At 37.1% G+C, this 23,032-nt stretch overlaps 1 protein-coding gene across 2 annotated transcripts in view; it reads left to right on the top strand.

Moving 5' to 3' along the window:
* Positions 1–22,719, top strand: part of ATL1 (atlastin GTPase 1) — an 82,193-nt gene extending 59,474 nt beyond the window's left edge. Inside the window, exons 8-15 of one of the 2 annotated variants that reach the window (XM_044229837.1) lie at positions 6,795–6,887; positions 7,962–8,100; positions 14,851–14,978; positions 16,065–16,121; positions 16,943–17,014; positions 18,730–19,161; positions 20,398–20,412; positions 22,271–22,719. In XM_044229837.1, the coding sequence (XP_044085772.1) occupies positions 6,795–6,887; positions 7,962–8,100; positions 14,851–14,978; positions 16,065–16,121; positions 16,943–17,014; positions 18,730–19,161; positions 20,398–20,412; positions 22,271–22,381 (1,047 nt within the window). In that variant the 3' untranslated portion in view covers positions 22,382–22,719. The remainder of the gene's footprint in view (positions 1–6,794; positions 6,888–7,961; positions 8,101–14,850; positions 14,979–16,064; positions 16,122–16,942; positions 17,015–18,729; positions 19,162–20,397; positions 20,413–22,270) is intronic. The other variant, XM_044229838.1, reaches the window with a different exon arrangement.
* Positions 22,720–23,032: the final 313 nt, after the last annotated feature.

The following is a 23,032-nucleotide window of genomic DNA, read 5'->3' as shown; positions in this document are numbered from 1 at the left end:
GTTCTTTCTGGACCACTTCCCCATACATTCAGTGACATGAAACAATTCAAGACAAAGGAAAAATACACGAGGCAAGACTTTATATGAATTACCAAGCAAATGAAAGCAAAGCAAGGAGCAAAAGCATAAAGAGATAATAGCAAAAGTATTTACTGAATGGTATACCTCCAAACCCAAAGTTCTAATAACCTTATACAAAAATTGGGTCTAATTACTTATCAAATGAGTACTCTTTCAAAACTAAAGGTTGAATTTCCCTATACAAAGACTTAAAACCAATGACCTTATATGAAGACCTATTGGGTCTTTATAACAAAAACCCTAGGATAAATGAATCAGTGACAAGAGCTCAATGAAACAAATCAGAACTTAAATCAGATAATTGTTGAGACATTCACCTGGAAGAAAATTCGAAGGACAAATGGAATTTTGGAAAAAGAGACAAGAATTCACCTGTTAGTCTGAGAGTCAAAGGGACTGCTGCCAAATAAGGGGTATCCAGAACTGTCAAAGGATGAGACCGCCACTCAAAATCTGATACAAAAACCAAATCTGAATTTATTGCTCCATATCACTCGGCATCAGGGAAATACAAATCAAAACCACAATGAGATATCACCTCACACCAGTCAGAATGGCTAAAATCAACAAGTCAGGAAATGACAGATGCTGGCGAGGATGTGGAGAAAGGGGAACCCTCCTACACTGTTGGTGGGAATGCAAGCTGGTGCAGCCACTCTGGAAAACAGCATGGAGGTTCCTCAAAATGTTGAAAATAGAACTGCCCTATGACCCAGCAATTGCACTACTGGGAATTTACCCTAAAGATACAAACGTAGTGATCCAAAGGGGCACGTGCACCCGAATGTTTATAGCAGCAATGTCCACAATAGCCAAACTATGGAAAGAACCTAGATGTCCATCAACAGATGAATGGATCAAGAAGATGTGGTATATATACACAATGGAATACTATGCTTTATTAAGTATAAAAGATATGTTGGTGAGTCTTAGCCTTGCTGAGCAGAGCAAACTAACAATTATATGTAGGGTTTAGGAATTTGTTTTGAAGTTACATGGTTTACAGAGGCAAGAACGGGTTGATGTCAGGTTTTGTGTTTTTTTTTAAGATTTTTAAAATTTATTGGACAGAGAGAGAGATCACAAGTAGGCAGAGAGGTAGGCAGAGAGAGAGAGGAGGAAGTAGGCTCCCCGCTGAGCAGAGAGCCCGATGCGGGGCTCGATCCCAGCACCCTGGGATCATGACCTGAGCTGAAGGCAAAGGCTTAACCCACTGAGCCACCCAGGCGCCCCTGATGTCAGTTTTAAAATTTTTGTTGCTGTGGAATACAACAACAATGTTTGTTTTTTGTTGGCTACGGAGGGGAGAAATGGATTGACATCAGCCTTAGTGAATCTTCTGGAGTGAGTCTTTCACTACTTAGCTGACTTCTAAAGTATGAATCTGTCACACATGGGTAGACATTCAATGGGCTATTGACTGAAGTGAGTTGTACTTAGATGGGTTTAAAACAAGTTCTAAACTGTGTGCAGTTGTTTTCTGAAACTGAAATTAGAACTGAAATTGATTAAGTGGTTAAAAACCAGTTCAGTCATTTACTTGCTACAAGGCTGTAGAACAGTTAATCTATTACTGAGAGTTTGGGAGTTTTTTTTCACATATTTGTAATGGATGTGGTCATACATTTAGCATTATGTTGCTAATAACATAACGTTATGTTGCATTATTTCATATAAGTTTTTATTCTGGCACAATTAACACATGTATTTATATATTCTGTGTATTTGTAATATTAATAGCCATTAATATGTTATATTAATATGCCGTAATTTGAGTAGCCATTTTCCTGTTGTTGAGCATTTGGATTTTTTCTCAGTTTTTCACTCTCACTCATAGTAGTGCTATAACACTCCTTTTGAATAACTTCCTGAAGGATATAGCCCCCAAAGGGAAGTTAACAAAGGTTATAATTTTCTGATGATTAAAAAACTATATGTGATCACTGGTGGGATATGGACAGCATGGATCCCATCATTTGCCCCATTTGCAGACTGAGATTAATTCATTAAAGAAGTATTTGTGACTTGAAATATTTTCATCTGAGCAAATTAGGGTAATTTATATTTTTGATTTTTATTTCTACCCGTATGTATGAACAAATCAAGATTCAGCATTGTGGAAAAACTGATGACTTTGACATATGGACTGAGATTCATAGAATTCCATGCATTTTTAATATAAAGTAGACAAATTATCTTGGGAGGAGATGGGGACAGTAGGTGTGCCATAGCTGGTTTATAACAGTTCATGAGAACTAATTAGTAAATGTTTGGGAATTATATAAGACAACTATTAAATTGCTAGTAGCTTGGATCAGCGATGGTGGGCATATTTATACCACAGAAATGGTCAAATGCTACAAAATCAAGGCATTTTGTTCTTCTGGGAGAGCCAGTTTACCAGCACATCTCTGGATGGAAGCGTTAGGCAAGGAACTTGGGAATTTGATACTGTAGATAGATGGATAGATAGAATATAGATTAATGATTTTAGAAAATAAGACTTGATATTCGATCCTATGCTACATATGGTCCTTATTATTATTATTTTTTTATTTTGAAAGCAGCTTTATTAAGATTTTAACCACAGGAAAATATGTGAAAGGCTAAGGACTTTTTTTTTTTTTCAGTTTATTTTACTTTATTTATTTTATTATTTTTTTATTTCTTCTCAGCCTAACAGTATTCATTGTTTTTGCACCACACCCTGTGCTCCATGCAATCTGTGCCCTCTCTAATACCCACCACCTGGTTCCCCCAACCTCCCACCCCCCCCCGCCACTTCAAACCCCTCAGATTGTTTTTCAGAGTCCATAGTCTCTCATGGTTTACCTCCCCTTCCAATTTCCCTCAACTCCCTTCTCTCCATCTCATATGGTCCTTATTATATCAACTTAGGAAGATGCCCAGTGAAAAAGACCAACCAAATTCCCCAAGAAAAATGCAAAATACAGCCAAATCCACATACTTGGTTTCATTTATCTTGGTTCATGAACCTCTATTTTGCAAAAATTACTTCTTAGCTAAGCTTTGTTTTCAAAAATATGGTATTTTGAAACATTTAGGTAGAAATGTTCTGAATACAAATTATTATGTTTCATTTTGACATAAATGGGCCTCTGTTAAAGACAGTGGACTGTTTAATATAGTGGATAAAGGCATTTTATTTTTTTTAAGACTTTATTTTTTAAGTAATGTCTATACCCGAAGTGGGGCTCAAACTCACAGCCCCCCAAGATTAGGAGTCACATGCTGTTCCAACTAGCCAGCCAGGTGCCCTAGTGGTATTTTGAAACTCTCCTCTCCATAAGAATCACTCCTTTCCCCACAAAAATGCACGAATACCCACCACACACACACACAGTAAACAAAAGTAAAATAAAATAAAAAAATTTAAAAATCCATGATGCAAACCAAGAAGTGCCGCCTGGCTTCAGGAGAGAAGCTGTGAGCCAAGGATTTTATTTTCAGCAAAACTGACTTTCAAATAGAAAGTCACAACTGCTACAATAGGTCACAAACTTATCAACACGTAAGAATGCAAAGAATATTGTTTTTATGAGCCCTTAATGAGAAAGTTACTGATGAATGAACTTCAGATAAGCAAAGATGTTATAATTTCACCAAAGGAGAGATAATCAGAAACTCTGTGCCTCCTGATAGAAGAGCACTCCACCAAAAAATTATGACCTGAGATCAAGGCTCTGTACCCAGCTGCCAATTTACAGGAAATCCAGAGGACAGAGAGCATGCTGAACTGCTTGTGAATATGCAGTCAGCAAGGTCCAGGTTATGGGAATTTTTATAGGTCAAAGTCCTAGGTTCTTTAGTAGATAAACTGTAAGGGGAAAGAAGAAATGGAGGAAGAACCCAGAGATTAAAAGAGATTTAAGAGTGGGACGCCTGGGTGGCTCAGTGGGTTAAGGCCTCTGCCTTCAGCTCAGGTCATGATCTCAGAGTTCTGGGATCGAGCCCCGCATCGGGCTCTCTGCTCAGCAGAGAGCCTGCTTCCTCCTCCTCTCTCTCTCTGCCTGCTTGTGATCTCTGTCTGTCAAATAAATAAATAAAATCTTAAAAAAAAAAAAAAGAGAGAGAGAGAGAATTAAGAGAGAAAAAAAGAGAAGAGACATATCAGCAAAAGGGTCTGGGTGGTTCCGTCAGTTGGGTGTCTGACTTTGACTCGGGTCAAGATTTCAGGGTCCTGGGTTTGAGCCCCACATTGGGTTCCCTGCTCAGTGCTCAGTCTGCTTCTCTCCCCCCTTGTGCTCTCACTCTCAAATAAATAAACAAAATCTTTTTAAAAATCAACACGTTTTAATAAGCAAGAATAAAATATTCAGCTAGAAGCTCAGAAGGTATAAAACTTTTAGAAAGATCATTTGAAGATCGCTAATTTAATAAAAACTACTGATTTTTTCCCTCCAAGTCCTACTTTTCTTCCAGAAACTAAAATTTGCAGTATGTCTTGAGCATATCAAAGCATGCCTTTAGGGGCGCCAGGGTGGTGGCAGGCAGTTAAGTGCTCAACTCTTGGTTTCAGCTCAGGTGGTGATCTCAGGGTCCTGAGATTAAGCCCCACGTCCGGCTCCATGCTCAGCACAGAGCCTACTTGGAAATCTCTCTCCTCTTCCTCTGCCCCTCCCACTCATGCTCGCTCTCTCTCTCTCTCTCTCTCACTCTTTCACTCTCTCTAAAGTAAATAAATGTTTAAAAATTAAAAAGCGTGCTTTTATCAGAGCCCAGGTTGTAAACTACAGCGCATGTGTGATGTTCCTGTTGAGCCGTGCCGCAGGGGTTTTGAGGTCGCCCAGGCTTAAATGCTAGCTGTGCCATCTCTCTGTGCCTTTGGCCAAGTCACTTAATGTCAGGTGGTGGGGCTTTTTAGATTATCTCTTCTGAAAAGAATCATAAATTATAACCTATCTCTTGGCTGTTGCAGGAATGCGTGAAATACCATGTGTGTAATTCCTGGCATTGTGGTTGGCATATAATAAGCTGTTCAAGGAAAGCGGCTGTTACTTTGGTTTCAAAAGGTCGGGGTGAGGCCCAAGAATTCTATACTTTTAAAAGTCTCCCAAATGATTCTGATGATTACTCTAATTTTGGAAACACAGTCCTTGATAAAATCCAGTCTGGATGTGAACAAATATTCAGCTTCAAGGATGTTTATCAGTGCATTTCTTAGAATAATAGAAAAACTGAAAAACGTCTAGTAATGGCAAAATAAACTATGGTCTATCCATTAGCTAAAATATGTGACCATTAAATTAAAACTCCCAGAGCCAACACAGCACTAACTCTGTGCAGGCACCTTCCAGAGAGGCCTTATGCATGTCTCGGTAGTCCTGTGAGGTGGGTTCTATTAGCATCATACTTAATGGATGAGGAAACTAAAAATGCACATGGCATTACAAATAAGTTGTGAAACAGAAACATTTCTGAACTATTAATAATAACTGTTTATGATAAAGAATGTGGCCTTGTTAGAGGACAGAGAGAAATAACTTTCTAACAGATTATTTCAAAATCATCATACAATGAAGTGATCAAATCATTTGCAGCCAAAAACAGTAGGGAAAAAAATTATTACAAAGGTATGTTAGTTGTTTGTTTTTTTTTTTCTGGATTTGTGTTTGTGTGTTTGTGTATTTGTCAGCTTTTAAAAAAATTTGTAATTTGTTATTTCTCTCATTCTAAATAAATATTCCCTTTGAAGCCCAATTGTGTATTCATTTTCCTATTGAGCCCTCCCCCCAACAGATTGTATAAGCTTTGGGCCCCACTAAACCTGGATTCCTACCCATCCATACCATGTATATATACTGAAAGCCCCTGAGGAAGAGAACGGGACAACTGTAATAGAGGAAAAATACTTAAAGGGATGATAAAACTCTCCTCAAATAAAACTCGAGTCTTCATAAAAAGCTGTCCCCAAATTGCCAGGATGAATGCATGCCACCAAGAGATGAGAGACAGAGGTGCCCTCAAACTGGCTGAATGGCTGGGTGTGTGACTACAGTCAGTTTTGGGGCAGCTTTCTGTTTTTACTTAGTGGGAACAGGAAGATTGATTCCTAGGGAATAGATTGCTCAGAAACTTTCAAAGGTTTTATGTTTGCTTTCACAATTCCACAGTGTGGTGTAGAACACTATTCAAATGATAATAATACATTTAATTGGTTTCAGTATAAAGCTCAGGGAGGCCATTAGCGAAATAAGTCAAGCGGAGAAAGACAACTATCATATGATCTCCCTGATATGAGGAAGTGGTGATGCAACATGGGGGCTTAAGTGGGTAGGAGAAGAATCCATGAAACACGATGGGATAGGGAGGGAGACAAACCATAAGTGACTCTTAATCTCACGAAACAAACTGTGGGTTGCTGGGGGGAGGGGGGTTGGGAGAAGGGGGGTGGGGTTATGGACATTGGGGAGGGTGTGCGCTTTGGGGTAAATTGGAAGGGGAGATGAACCATGAGAGACTATGGACTCTGAAAAACAATCTGAGGGGTTTGAAGTGGCGGGGGGGGGTGGGAGGTTGGGGTACCAGGTGGTGGGTATTATAGAGGGCACAGCTTGCATGGAGCACTGGGTGTGGTGAAAAAATAATGAATACTGTTCTTCTGAAAATAAATAAATTGGAAAAAAAATATTAAAAAAAAAAAAGAAAAAAAAAAGTCCCCTCACCAATCTTTTCTTCTTATTGTTTCTTAGAGTCTGATATTTCTTGTTCGGGACTGGAGTTTTCCATATGAATTTTCATATGGAGCTGAAGGTGGCTCCAAATTCTTGGAAAAACGCCTCAAGGTGGGTTAGATACTAAGGTGCATGAAATTTCACCAGTAGTAATCTAGAATTACTTTTGTTGAATGATTTGCAGAATGGATACTTATTAGATACAATCTTATTTGACCCTTCTAGTGTCTCTACAAAGATTGATATTTAATACATACTTTCAGAGTTATAGCTTTAAATATTATCAATAATTATCATACAGGTAATTCTTGTGTAGATAATCTACAAAACACCGACATATTCCAAGATAAATCTTTTAATTAGAATAATTAAATCCATTCAAAGCTGACAGTACAAATATCTGGATTCATGTTTTAGTAGAGGTTTAAAAGTCAATTTAACAGAAATTATCTCATTTTGAAATTCCCAAAGTCAGTCTTAGAACATTTTGCTAATAGTTCACAGAAAGTGAAATTAGAGGATTCTCCATTTTCAGTGTCAGGATAGTTCAATGTTGAATGAATTGTTTACATTGGACAGATACCACAACAAGTAACTATTAAGAAAAAAATTTTAATCAAGATTAAATAAGGTTTCATGATAGTCAGGATCTCTTATCTTGTCTTTTTAGGTTTGTAATTATTTTTAGAGTAGTTGTACTATTAACTGTCAAATACATTTGAAAAAACAGGGACAGTGTAGCTTATAAATACCCAACTATTCAGATGCCTTTCTAGAATCTAAATGTATACCTACCAGGTGACAAGAGGCTGTCTTGAGTATCTCCTGAAAAGAAGGTAGGAATATCTCATGATCTATTCATGTTTCTTATGAGTACTTCAAATTAAAATTGGAATTTTTAAGAACTAGCTAGAATAAAACCCCACTAATTTGTACTAAAAAGTGGGAAGGCCCATCTGAGTTAGCATAAGGGTAAACACTTGTTAATTCTAATAATAATGACATAGGTATGCTATACTTAGATATGGCCATTTACCCAAGACTTTATTTTTTCTTTAGTATCAGCCCTGTCATGTCATTTTTATCACTGTGGGACCAGACAACTGTAGCAAATAGATGTCACAGAATTCTCTTGGAATTCAATTATGATGAAAGTAGTTTAAACTTTAGAATGATTTACTGCAGGTCTCAGGGAACCAGCATGAAGAACTACAGAATGTTCGAAAACACATCCATTCCTGTTTCACCAAAATTTCCTGTTTTCTGCTACCTCATCCTGGCTTAAAAGTAGCTACCAATCCAAACTTTGATGGAAAACTGAAAGGTTTGTCTTTTAATGAATATGTTTACATTACTTATCCTGCTTATACAATTGTCTTTTTATCTATTGGGCTTACAGCTGCTCATTTGGATTATCCACTTATATGAGGCTGATGGCTGAAAATTGTCGAGAGAACTGGGAATCCTGGGCTGGTACTAGAACACCTCCTTGGTGAACTATGGGATCTATGGGTACTTAATACACACCCGGAGAAAACGGGCAAGATCCTGTGTTCACCTGGGAGGCAGTGACTCTCCCCTCTTCACAGAGGTTCCTGCTCACTTCTGTGCATTGAGAAATGCTCCTTAATGTCTTCCTGTTAAATTTTCCTTATTTACATTAGAGGAGAAAAGTAGATGTCTATATTATCTGAATGCTTTAAATTGTGTAATTATTGTTATAAGTTATATAATTAGAGATTGAAAGAAACATTGCATAGTTCTGAATTCAAGCTCTTTAAAAGTGTTACTGAAGAATTTAATTATAAATTATTAAAAGCTTCACTAAAAATGAAATCCTCTTCTGAATGAGGACCAGTTTCTGAAAAACCCAAAAGCCCTAGAATGTTCTTGAGACAGTGTATGATAATAGTAGTTGATTGCCTAACAGAGGCATTACTAACATTTTAAGATTCCAAAGCAACTCAACTTTTTAGAAAAAGGGGTGGGATGGGATGGGGTGGACGTAGGGGTCTGAGGAAATAAAAGTATTTCCTAATAAATAATCACTGGGTCTTTAGATATTTACTTTGTGATTACTTTGTGATTACTACAAAGTAGTACAAAGACATTTCTGACTTTTATACTTAAAAGCTTGGCATTGAATATACATGCCACTGAGCTTAGACATTTATTTACTGTGGCCTTTCTGCCCTGTGCCAGGGCTCGTGAGAGAGTGATGCAACAAGCTTTTCAGCATAACTCTTCTCAAAGGACTTTAAACTTCCTCTTAAGAAAGGACAACATAATATGTGTCCACCTTAATGGAACTGGCGGGTTTGAAAAGCAAACCTATTCCCCACCACCCCCCCCCACTGCCCCGTGTCCATGGCATTTATACTCAAGATACCTTCCATTTAACTATGACAGTATCATAAATAGAATCCAACATTTCTCAGTCATTAGCATTATTTCTGTACATGTTTTAAATTATCTTTATATAACAGAACAGATAGCAGTAAGTACACATTAATGCAAGAACTGCAGGGTTCTGTCATTTCACTGTCACTTATGAAATTCAGCCCTCCGAAGAGCACAGACTTCTTAAAACTGTATCGTTACCTAATGCCTTCATTTGAATAAATGATGTAAAGAGAGGGCTCCCACAAGGCCCCTCTTTCTTCTCTGGAGTTGGGGAGTCATAAACAGGCAGGGGAGGGGCAGGCTTTCAACAAGAGCCCTTTATTGGGACAGAAGAGTACTCTGGTTTGTTCCATTCTTGTGGTATTCAGCAACAGTTCTTTAAAAAAATTAACTGATACATGGTGGAGGGAAAGAGCTGAGGGAGAGAGTTTAAGACAAATCACAGAGATAAAGAACTTCATCTTTTAATAGATTTCCCATCAAGCTTTACTCACATGTCTACACATATATTAACACACACACAGTTGCTTTATAGGCATCCACAAATTATCAGTTTACCAAAGTGGCTAGCCTGAGAGAAAAAGAAATGAAAAGCAGCTTCAGGTGACCATCAAAGATGCATTTTGATGAGGCTTTATAGGACTCCTGCTGAATCTATGTGTGCCAAAGTGTTCATCTCAGCCTCAGTTTCTCCTTGGGCAGAAAGGAGACTCTGCCCAAGGAAAGTCACCTATCCATGTTGTTTTTCCAGCCCACTCTGAAATTTGTAAGTTGATGTGGTCTCTGTCCAGGATGTCTTGTCCACTGGCTATGCTGTATTCCAGAGGGTTGACATCTGAACCCTCTAGGGAAGAAATGTCTCTGAATAAACAGTTGTGCAAAAACTTTTCATTGGTAATTCTCACATATTCTTTCATAAACTTACAGGAATAACTTTCTAGCTCACTACTGATATTTGTAACTGTTATAATTACTATATTGTTCATGGTCCTTCACATCATTGAAATTATCATGCCATTTCCCATATTATATGAAACATATAATACCATGATTCCAATTAACTGCTATTAATTTAACAACATCCCACATGGGAAATCGCGAGGATAAGGTTTGTTCACACTCCATTCAACCAGCTCTTTCTAAGTGCCCACTGAATACCTCTCTTAGCTTAGTAAATCTTCTAATTAACAAGGAGTTACCTTCCTTTTTGAGGTTGCTCTGTGTTTAGTCCCCCATGTAGAATGACAAGTGATGACACCATAAATTGTGGCGATACATCCTTAGCAGCTTCAGTTAGACTTCAGGAAGCAGATCCAAACACCACTGCAAGGTAATTATTTTTAAAAAGGTGTTTCTAATGAAGGTAATCCTGAGAAAGCATCTTCCTTGGGTGATTACACGGCAGTCCTGCACCAGTGCATCTGCGGGCAGAGTTCTTATAAAGTACGTTATCACGTCCCCAGTGATTGTGACAGATAACCACTTTGGCCTAGCCCCTGGATTCCTGGCAAAGTCGGACTCTTGTGGCAAAAATGATTGAAGAAATGATGGAAACAGAACATCACCCCGAATAATCATCTGCCCACACATATTTAATTGCATTCTTGCAGAGGCCCAGAGCTAGTGTGCCTCCGTAAACTGAAACGGTCTGCAGGTGTTCTGGGTCATGTGTTTACGGTGTTGACTAATACCGTTAGCAAGAGCTCACCACCTGTGTATGCTAGGAATCTCTGGTTTGTGCTTTCTGAATCCAAAATTGGAATAGTCTCAGTGAGAACCAAGACCGTGGCTCATGCCATCTTCAGGACACATTTTTAATCCAAATATGTGATTATATGCTTGTTACTTTAATGATCATTACCACATTTGCTGCTGCATTAGACACCCAGGTGTATCTTATTCCATTCCAATTTTATAAGGGAATGGGGGTGGAATTGAAATACATGTAATACATGGAAGTGATTTTGATGATTTTATTTATTTATTTATTTAAATTTTTTTCTTTTCAGTGTAACAGTATTCATTATTTTTTCACCACACCCAGTGCTCCATGCAATCCGTGCCCTCTATAATACCCACCACCTGGTACCCCAACCTCCCACTCCCCGCCCCTTCAAAACCCTCAGATTGTTTTTCAGAGTCCGTAGTCTCTCATGGTTCACCTCCCCTTCCAATTTCCCTCAACTCCCTTCTCCTCTCCATCTCCCCTTGTCCTCCATGTTGTTATGCTCCACAAATAAGTGAAACCAAATGATAATTGACTCTCTCTGCTTGACTTATTTCACTCAGCATAATCTCTTCCAGTCCCATCCATGTTGCTACAAAAGTTTGGTATTCATCCTTTCTGATGGAGGCATAATACTCCATAGTGTATATGGACCACATCTTCCTTATCCATTCATCCGTTGAAGGGCATCTTGGTTCTTTCCACAGTTTGGCGACCGTGGCCATTGCTGCTATGAACATTAGGGTACAGATGACCCTTCTTTTCACTACATCTGTATCTTTGGGGTAAATACCCAGGAGTGCAATTGCAGGATCATAGGGAAGCTCTATTTTTAATTTCTTGACGAATCTCCACACTGTTCTCCAGAGTGACTGCACCAACTTGTATTCCCACCAACAGTGTAAGAGGGTTCCCCTTTCTCCACATCCTCTCCAACACATGTTGTTTCCTGTCTTGCTAATTTTGGCCATTCTAAATGGTGTAAGGTGGTATCTCAATGTGGTTTTAATTTGAATCTCCCTGATGGCTAGTGATGATGAACATTTTTTCATGTGTCTGATAGCCATTTGTATGTCTTCATTGGAGAAGTGTCTGCTCATATCTTCTGCCCATTTTTTTATATGATTGTCTGTTGTGTGTGTGTTGAGTTTGAGGAGTTCTTTATAGATCCTGGATATCAACCTTTTGTCTTACTGTCATTTGCAAATATCTTCTCCCATTCCATGGGTTGCCTCTTCGTTTTGTTGACTGTTTCCTTTACTGTGCAGAAGCTTTTGATCTTGATGAAGTCCCAAAAGTTCATTTTTGCTTTTGTTTCCTTTGCCTTTGGAGACATATCTTGAAAGAAGTTGCTGTGGCTGATATCGAAGAAGTTACTGCCTGTGTTCTCCTCTAGGATTCTGATGGATTCCTGTCTCACGTTGAGGTCTTTTATCCATTTTGAGTTTATCTTTGTGTATGGTATAAGAGAATGGTCGAGTTTCATTCTTCTACATATAGCTGTCCAGTTTTCCCAGCACCATTTATTGAAGACACTGTCTTTTTTCCACTGTATATTTTTTCCTGTTTTGTCAAAGATTATTTGACCATAGAGTTGAGGGTCCATATCTGGGCTCTCTACTTTGTTCCACTGGTCTATGTGTCTGTTTTTATGCCAGTACCATGCTGTCTTGGTGATCACATGCCCACTCTCACCACTCTTGTTCAACATAGTATTAGAAGTCCTAGCAACAGCAATCAGAAAACAAAGAGAAATAAAAGGTATCCAAATTGGCAATGAAGAAGTCAAACTCTCTCTCTTCGCAGATGACATGATTCTTTATATGGAAAACCCAAAAGACTCCACCCCCAAACTACTAGAACTCATACAGCAATTCAGTAACGTGGCAGGATACAAAGTCAATGTACAGAAATCAGTGGCTTTCTTATACACTAACAATGAAAATACAGAAAGGGAAATTAGAGAATCAATTCTATTTACTATAGCACCAAGAACCATAAGATACCTGGGAATAAACCTAACCAAAGAGGTAAAAGGTCTGTACTCAAGGAACTACAGAACACTCATAAAAGAAATTGAAGAGGACACAAAAAGATGGAAGACCATTCCATGCTCTTGAATCGGAAGAATAAACATTGTTAAAATGTCTCTACTGCCTAGAGCAGTCTATACTTTTAATGCCATTCCGATCAAAATTCCACCAGTATTTTTCAAAGAGCTGGAGCAAATAATCCTAAAATTTGTATGGAATCAGAAAAGACCCTGAATCGCTAAGGAAATGTTGAAGAACAAAAATAAAACTGGGGGCATCACGTTACTTGAGGTTGTTTTATAATGAGAAAGGTTTTTGTTTTATACAGAAATTCAGGAAGATTTGAGATGTTCTAGATATGTAGTAATAGTCTACAAAAAACCCACAAAGTCATATTGCAAAAAAGAAACCTACTGGTAGCAGTGTACACAGATACGCAGCAGGCAGCAAAACACAACACAGACCGTGGTAACATCATACAAACACTGGTACTATTAGCGAATGTTGCTAACTAGAGAGAAAACCCCACAATAATAAATTTGAATAAATGGAAATATAATACGAAGCAAAATTATCAGTAAAAATTGGTACAATGCGGGGGCGCCTGGGTGGCTCAGTGGGTTAAAGCCTCTGCCTTCGGCTCAGGTCGTGATCCCAGGGTCCTGGGATCGAGCCCCACATCAGGCTCTCTGCTCAGCGGGGAGCCTGCTTCCCTTCTTCTCTCTGCTACCTGTGCCTCTCTGCCTACCTGTGATCTGTCTGTCAAATTAATTAATTAATTAATTAATCTTGAAAAAAAATTGGTACGATGCAAAATACATTTGAGTAAACTATAAAGTACTCATAAAAGATGAGCACTAAAATTTCAAAGGTGTACAAAATGTGAAGTAAAATAAGTCTTGAAGGGTTTCCAGCATTATGCTTGTACATCTCATAAAAGCAGCAAGGAAAGAAGAGAAACAAGAATTCTTATGTAAACTGGTATTTCAGTGTATAGTCAGGTTGTAATAGCAAGCAAGGAAAATGCAAACACACACAATCACATGGTTTGAATCTTTATCCTTAAAACGTCAGAAATCACCAATTCCAAAGCCTGAAAACTCAGTGACTCTGCTGAAACAGATTTTTAAACATTATAGGCCATTACTAGTTTTAGGACATACCTTGCTTTTTATGTAGGTGTATTTTTCTGCATCTTTTGAAATAATGATTTCAGAAATTATCACTGTGTTCAAAAGACTCCTCTGAAGATGCATTTTCTGTTACTTTACTACATATGTAAAGCGAAGCTTAAACCTAATGCTATACCATGGGAATGTGTAATCAGTTGTCCTAAACATGATAGGGGAAGAACTCGGACATCCTCCGATTTGTCTCCATGGCCTACTCTGCCATGTTAATTTCTACTGGTGAGTTTCACCACCAGAGGTGGCATCACCATCACTATCCTTTTGAACTTGAGTTCTAGTTACACCTTACCCAGTTCTATACACTTTCGTAAGGTGGCTACACTAAAAACAGCAATTTTGGCATACATTTTCTGGAGGGAATAAGTAAGTATCTGGCCTTTTCCCCGTTTATAAAACCACCAACAAACTTAAGTACAGAATACTGGTTATGTGAATAGGGTTTAAGGTATTTGTTTAACATTTAACATCAAGAAAAGCTATTTTATGGGTGCAGGATAAGTAAATATGTAATTGAACTGAAGACTAGCAGTAGAAGTTTAGGCAAGGAGGATCACTGACCCAAGAACAGTGGGCTGCAGGAGTTGTTTATTTAGATGATGGGAAAGTGAGTGAAGGCTTTATCACTGGGGAAGAAATGGAGGAAATCAAAGGATGTTTTGTTGTATGGCATGGAGGACTGGATTGGATTTTTAAAATAATGATGAATGTGCTTTTACTTGTAGAAATAGATGATGAATTCATCAAAAACTTGAAAATACTCATTCCTTGGCTACTTAGTCCTGAGAGCCTAGATATTAAAGAGATCAATGGGAACAAAATCACCTGCCGAGGTCTGGTGGAGTACTTCAAGGTATCACTCTCATTTCTAGAGCATTGTTTTAGAATGCAGTTCCTACTTGAAACAAATTATAGACTCTGTAATATGGGGGAAAAGTTATGAGGAATATATAAGAATAAAAAAATCATTAGACTCCCAAGAGGAGCTTAGTTTCTGAAATTAAAATTTTAAAGAAAACTTTATCTTGAGAGAAATATATTTTGGAGTATGAATATATCTAGGCATTGGAAAAGTCTATTTTTTTGTTGCTGGGGGAGAATGTGTTGCTCAAGATACATAACATATAGTAGTCTTCAGTTATGAGCTATATCGAATTTTACTTTCATTCTGAAGATGTTCTCCAAGGGGCTATACTTTGCCTTCCTATTGGAGAAAATTCTTCCACAATTTCTCTCTCTGCATTAAGGACTGATTTGAAGTGGAATTATTTAAATTTGCATTTACTTGTTTATTTTAGGTAGCACTGAATACTGTTTTTTTTAAAAACTGGTTGTTTTAAACCAGCCACATATAGTGGGGGAATTTCAGCTACCAAACTAATTTGTGGATTGATGCCCCAAGGACCAAAATACCAACTTTTAAAATTCATATTTTTGTAATTTAAAATACTGTCACATACCTCCTGTGTGATTATCTTCTTCACTCTTCACAATAAATGACATGTTATTTATCTTACTAAAGTTTGAATTCTTACTGTGCCTAACATTATGGAGGAGCTTAGAATTCAGTGGGAGATTAAGGACCCTTACAGAAATCTCTTCCATAAATCTTATGACATCAGCAGGTACAAATGGCTGTGAGTGACTGCAAAAGAAAGGTTACTCCTAGCAGAGGGATGTGAGAAAGTTTTAGAGGAGCTGGCAATGAATTAAGCCTTTAAAGAAAGGTAAGGTTGGCAAGAATTGTTGTGTGGAAAGGGCACTTCAGGAAAAAGGAACAACTAAGAAAGGGGGGGGGATTTTAAATGAGAAAGATAATAGTTCCCCAAAACTGGCAAGACCTTAGACCTTAGAAAACAATTAAACAGAATTGGAGAAATATTGAATGGAATTCCTTGAACATGAGTCTCTTTTTTTTTTCCTTTTTTTTTTTTTAAAGGCCTATATAAAGATCTATCAAGGTGAAGAATTGCCACATCCCAAATCCATGTTACAGGTACTTACTAATCAGGAGGCATAACATTTTAAAACATACTTGTCACTAAAGCTAAGCTTTCTTTAGCTTTATGCTTTGCTAGACTAGAGATACGCTCCAATCTGGCCATCAAAAATTAGCAAATAAAAATATTGGAACATTTATTGGGAGATTATTTTTTCTGTTAACTACTGTTTGTGTGTTCAGCTAAACACTTTTGTATATACATAGAGGAGCTTCACTTGTGCTGACACTTTTTAACACAGCTTTCATTTTCTTTGTACAAAACTGGTTTAGAAAACAGACTCACACTGTGGCTTAGGTTCACACATGTACCGAGTAGAAAAGCAGGTCCAGGTTTTAAAACCAGTGGTCTCTACAAATAAACATTTAAGAAAGGAGAATCTAGCTTTTTCCTTACTTATTAAAAAATTTCTTTAGGTTCTTAATAGTTCATTTTTGTTATCAGTGATACATTGTACTATCAGCATCAGTCCTTAAACTTAAGACATGTCTATATATTAGTACACACAAAATGTACTGTGAATTATTTCCCATGTGTTTAGGTTTATAGACCCCCCCAATTTAGTGAGAAGCTTAAAAATATTTAAGAGGAAAAAAATCTTCATTTTTATAACTATGGACTACCGTTTTATGTATTTTGAAAATTTAATTTTATAAAATTTTTAAAATGTCGTGGAAATACTTAAGTACTTCGAATTATTTCATGACCTTGTGTTCTTGTACATTTCTTACACATGATACTCAGAAATGAGAATTGCCTGTGAAGGTTTAATAAATATGAATTCCATTTTACATTATACTTTGTACTTTGTTCAAAGGCCACAGCAGAAGCTAACAATTTAGCCGCCGTGGCAACTGCCAAGGATACATACAACAAAAAGATGGAAGAGGTAAGAATTAAATAATATTTTAAATTGTGTTTTAAGTAAAATCGGTATTTCTTCCATGAGCTCATTCTTTTTTTTTTTCTTCCAAATTACGCTGCAAATGCAAAAAAGTGGCTTTGACTTACTCTTTCTCAGCTTATGTATATCACATTTCTATTTATTGCATAAAGTATTTTTAAGGAAAGGAACACTATGTATGCACAATTTAAAACATATTTTAAGTGTCTTCCCTCTATAGTACTTTTTTTTTTTTTTTGGCCACATCTTCCCACTATTTATAAGCTCTAGTGACTAAAATAACATGTGCTACCCTCTTGCTACACCTCCCTTCATGCAACAATTTCAGTATTTCTATCTTAACTCTGAAAACCCATTAAGTTGCCTGGGTGGCACAGTTGCTTAAGCATCTGACTCTTGGTTTTGACTCAGGTCATAATCTCAGGGTTGTGAGATAGAGCCCCAAGTTGGGCTCTGTGCTGGGCATGGAGCCTGCTTAAGATTCTCTCTCCTCCTCCTCCCTCTGGCCCTCTCCCCACGTCCCCCACCTCCCCAACCCCTGCTGAATACACTCTCTCTCAAAAACAGAAAACAAAACCAAGAAACCCATTAGGAAAAAAAGAAATTAGACTTCAAGGGCTAATACTTCTACATACTGCTTTTCCTCTTTTTAACGTTCTGAATTAAGATGCATCTAATAATTATTGTACATATCTACTAATATGATAGGGTTTTCTCCTGAAAATGTTATATATTATAAATTACATCCAAAACTGGTAGAGTCTTAAGAGTCAAGGGTAATACAGTTTATGGAATGGTGTTCACAATATAAGTAAAGGGTAACTAGAATGAGAGTATGCTTTATATAAGTTAAATCTCAAATAACCAAAGTGAAAGGTATGGGTATCTGACTTTTCCCTTGTAACTTTGGAAAAAACTGAAAACCTAGTCCAAGAACATTGAATATGCTTTCATTTAGTCTCTTGAAGAATATATTGTGAAAGGGCTCCATTTAAACACAATCAGTGAAACTGCCAATGAACATGTTTTTCCTAATCTTATTTTTTTGGAATTTTATAGCATTGCTATTAAGTTAAACCTCATTGGCCAAAAATACTTTAGTATAGTTACAATAAATTTCCCAGAGGATCTTGTATATAAGTAATTTGATTTTGGGTTCATTCTGTGAATGCACTCAGTTTGCAGTTCACTTTGAATCATGCCTTTTCATCTTGAGGAACTTGGATTAAGTCTTGGATATTCTTTCCCAGGTCAAAAAGAAAATAAAAATTAAGAATGGCTTTCGGGGCGCCTGGGTGGCTCAGTGGGTTAAGCCGCTGCCTTTGGCTCAGGTCATGATCTCAGGGTCCTGGGATCGAGTCCCACATGGGACTATGCTCGGCGCGGAGCCTGCTTCCCTCTCTCTCTCTCTCTCTCTCTCTCTCTGCCTGCCTCTCTACCTACCTGTGATCTCTGTCAGATAAATAAATAAAATCTAAAAAAAAAATTAAGAATGGCTTTATATAAGTCATCTATAAAATACTGGTTCCACTTACGGTCATGCCTGATATGGACTGCGCAAAGATGTGGGCTGACAAAACATATATGTAAACTCCTTCTGATTATTGTGTTCTAACAAATTCAACTAGCTAAGTGGAAGATTGTGGTACAGTTGCTAATTTTATTCTGCATGGCATAAACGGCACTTCTCTCTGATACAGATCTGTGGTGGTGACAAACCATTTCTGGCACCTAATGACCTACAGGCCAAACATTTGGAGCTTAAGGAAGAATCTGTGAAGCTATTTCGAGGGGTGAAGAAGATGGGTGGGGAGGAATTTAGCCGGCGTTACCTTCAACAGTTGGAGAGTGAAATAGATGAACTTTACATCCAGTATATCAAGCACAATGATAGCAAAAATATCTTCCATGCAGCTCGTACCCCAGCCACACTGTTTGTTGTCATCTTTATCACGTATGTGATTGCTGGTGTAACTGGATTCATTGGTTTGGACATAATAGCTAGCCTATGCAATATGATAATGGGACTGACTCTGATCACCTTGTGCACCTGGGCATACATCCGCTACTCCGGAGAATACCGAGAGCTGGGGGCTGTAATAGACCAGGTGGCTGCAGCCTTGTGGGACCAGGTAAGAATACTTTTATCCTCTTCAACTGATTGCAGCACACTGTGTACTAAACACAATGTTAGATGTTAGAACTGAACAGGTGAACCTGACTTGGGCCCCAGTCTTCAAGAGCTTTAGAAGCTGTCAAGATGGCCAGATACGAACGACTAACTATAATACGAAATGTGAAGTCCTACATAACCGATTTCCAGTTAACATTTCAGTGTTTTCAAATATATGTGGATTAGGCAGTTTTGCTTTCTACTTTTATTTATCCTAAAAGTTAAAGCTGTTAATGAGAAGTGTGAGAAAGCACAGCTGAGTTTTTACTGATCGGACTGTGACTTGTTTATGTGTGAAATTACTTTGTACTTAAAACCTATCATTTGATTCATGTTGGTTTTGGAAGAGGATGTATGTGAACCACTAGCATTAAGTGGTTGGATCACTAGCTCTTTTAGTATAAACTCCTAAAAAGCAAGATTTGATTATTTCAGATTGTCTCTATTTGAAGTAGGCGTTTGTACCGGCCATAGCACGAGTCCAGGTCAACCTCTGGATCAGCTGCTCATGGGCTAGTTGTCCTTTGTGTTTCAGTTAACCACAGCCTACAGTCAGGGTCACTGCAGTCCGTTGTTCAAATAATTGATGGCTAGGGAAGACAATTATAAACACACCTAGAACGATAATGAACTCACTGTCATTCTGGAAGTGTCTTCAGTTACATCATGAAAATTTAGGGGCATTTAGTGAAGCTAAAATTGAGATTCTTCATAAACTTTTGGAGGTAAGACTTTTCAACTTGTGCAGGTGGCAAGTAATAGCTACAATTCCTCAAGCATTTATACCTATGTATACTCTTTAGAATGGAATTTTAACTAATGAATTTACCATATGTCTTTGAAGAATCTAGTTAAGATAAACTAATGGTAACACTGTGGGTAAAGCATGAATTAAAAACTGGATCCTCTGAGCCACTGTCTCAAATAGCTCCTCAACCTTAGAAGACTAAAGAAGGGCTATTTGAGGTAAATCCCAAAGCCTTCCTAGAATGTGATGCTGAACCATCTGAGGAATATAGAATTAGGTTCTTTGAAAGATTCAGATACAATATGTAATTTGAACTGAAAAAATGTGTAGGAGTATTTGTTCTTAAATACTCAGAAATACTGTAAACAAAGTTGAATTATCATAATGCTATTAACGAAGCAGGATATATACTTTTCTTTTTTCCCTTTTAAACTGCCTTTGCCACAGGGAAGTACAAATGAGGTGAGTTAATTTTTTTTTAATTGAGAGCTAGAAACATTATTATTTTATAAACCAACTAGCCATTAATGGATTAGAAAGTCTTTGGTGATGTAATGAGTACTGGGTGTTATATACAACTGATGAATCACTGACCTCTACCTCTGAAACTAGTAATACACTATTATGTTAATTAATTGAACTTAAATTTAAAAAAAAACAAACTTTGGGCACAGCTGCTCCTTTGTTCTTCTAAGATTCACAATTTTAGCTGTGAATTTTTAATATGGTTTTAAAATATTTATTCCCAACATCTTATGTGATATAATCTGCATATGAAACATAAGTTGATTATCAAGAATATCCTGTTTTATAAAAGTTTTATTTCTTGAATGTGTAGAAAATTCCAAAATTCTTAAGCTCCAGCATTGTGCATTTTGCTCTACTGCATAGTGAGATAAAAATAGCATTATGAATCTTGAGAAAACCTAATTCGTAGAGAGTCTCAAAGTGGAGCTACAAACCTTTAGATGTTTTTAACTCGGGCTTTTGAGTGACAGTTACCTTTACCAACGTTAAGCAGGTTCCAGGCCAGTATGAAGTGTGACTTTCTGAGCATTCCTCAGAACGACCTGTAAATTGGTGTTCATTTCTCCTACTGGACATGGGCAAAACGAGGAAAGAATCCTTTGTTACATAAGAAAACTGACCTCTGTAGAGTTACTCTGGTCATCTTCAGGAAGCAAAACTGATCTCGAACAGCTACTGAGATAGCACATCCTTCTTTCCTCAGTTTCTGCTGTTACATACAACTGGAGTATGTCCTCTAATCCATACTAGTGATACATTTAATACAAGTCAACAGAGAAATATTTTACATAAAATTCAGTAAAACAAATTCATTAAAGAAGTAAAAATAATCTAAGTTGAATGTTAGGAGTATGATAGAGCTAGGGCAATACCATGTTACACCAATGTGTATTCACAGAACTGATGATGGTATGTATTATTCAGACTTCAGAAAACAGCTATCAAGACTTCAAAAAGATAAAAATCAATGGAATTTCCTGGGCATTGGTTACTATTTAAAGGATATCAACCTTTTAAAAATATTCAGACTCTTTACAGACTCCAGAATTACCTCAGAAAAGCTGGTTTTAACTGAGTGTTCAATATATGAAAGCCAGAAGAGACAGTCACTGAGGGGGAAAAGGACCAAAATATTTATGGACACTTTTGTAAAGTAATATATAAAAATTCCTATGACTCAATCACTGTCAACACAAAGAACAATCACAGCTTTATGAGAAAAGGCTTTCTGAGATAATACTTCTGAAAAACGTTTTGTAAGATACGAATCAAGTAATGGAAACAAGGGAAGAGAATGTTTAAATGAATGATCCCAGTGTGGCAAGAGGAGGGGCAATGTAGGTACTTACTGGCATCAGGAAATAATGGGGGGAATAAAGGGTCCCATTCTGAAAAACTTATAAGCCCAGATAACAAGTGGTCTAACTGTGTAATAAGGTAGCTATTGGCAGTCAGAAGTTAAATTCCTCCAAAACTGGTAATATTCAAGATATGAGTTCTCACACATCCCTAGGGCACAGTGTTTGGGAAGCCCTGCTCCAAAAGGTGTGCAAAGTCAAAGGAAATGTAGTCTGAGAATAAACTATTTGCCACAAGATCAATCCATACACACACTGGGGAAGCGAAAATAGTTTTGAGTTCTAAGATTCTTAGCTATTAATTTATATCTTAAATAGGCTAATGATATAAAAATTCCACGTTTAGCATGCTAATTATATAGTGCCATAAACTATTTACATTCAAAGGAAAAATTTTACATCTGTGCTTATAATCTTGATTTTTGTATCTCTAGGCTTTATACAAGCTTTACAGTGCAGCAGCAACCCACAGACATCTGTATCATCAAGCTTTTCCTGCGCCGAAGTCAGAATCTACTGAGCAATCAGAAAAGAAGAAAATGTAATCCAAATTTTTAGAAGTACAGGTGCATGACCAATTGTCAGTTAAATATTCAGTTTTATGTCTCCATGCAAACATTCAAAGTGCTTCTATCAGGACAGAGTAAAATTCCAAGCTCCTCTGAAAACTTCAAAATGGTTTAGTTCTTTTACTTCGGTGTTTAATAAGCAGATGTATGTATGCATGGTTGTATCATTTTTGTTAACATGTATGGTTTCTTAATTTTGTCTTCAAATATGCTGTTATAATTTAAAGTGTTTGTCTATGATGACAGTACATGTGTTCTGCTTGAATTTACTAAATTCTACTACTGGGTTATAATTAAACCATGTAGTAATATTACTCCATGTTTGGGTATGCTCATTTAATTTCTACAGGAGAATTTTTAAATTATTTCACATAGTCATCCATTTAAGCACAGCATAATGACTCAACAGGCTTGATTCAATCTCTATCATCTTATATATACCACAAGCTTTTATTTTTAAAGACGTTTGGGAGCTTTTCAGTTGCTTTATCAAAAACTAAATACTGCTTCTTTTATATTATGATTTAATACAGAATATAAACTTCTTGATCAATAATGCACAAAAAAAATCACTTTGTATATGTACTTGAGTTTCACTGCATTGTATATTTTTTCATTTGGTACACA

Source organism: Neovison vison, chromosome 13, assembly GCF_020171115.1.
Source record: "Neovison vison isolate M4711 chromosome 13, ASM_NN_V1, whole genome shotgun sequence".
NCBI lineage: Eukaryota > Metazoa > Chordata > Mammalia > Carnivora > Mustelidae > Neogale > Neogale vison.
This window is presented reverse-complemented; position numbering and strand designations above follow the sequence as displayed.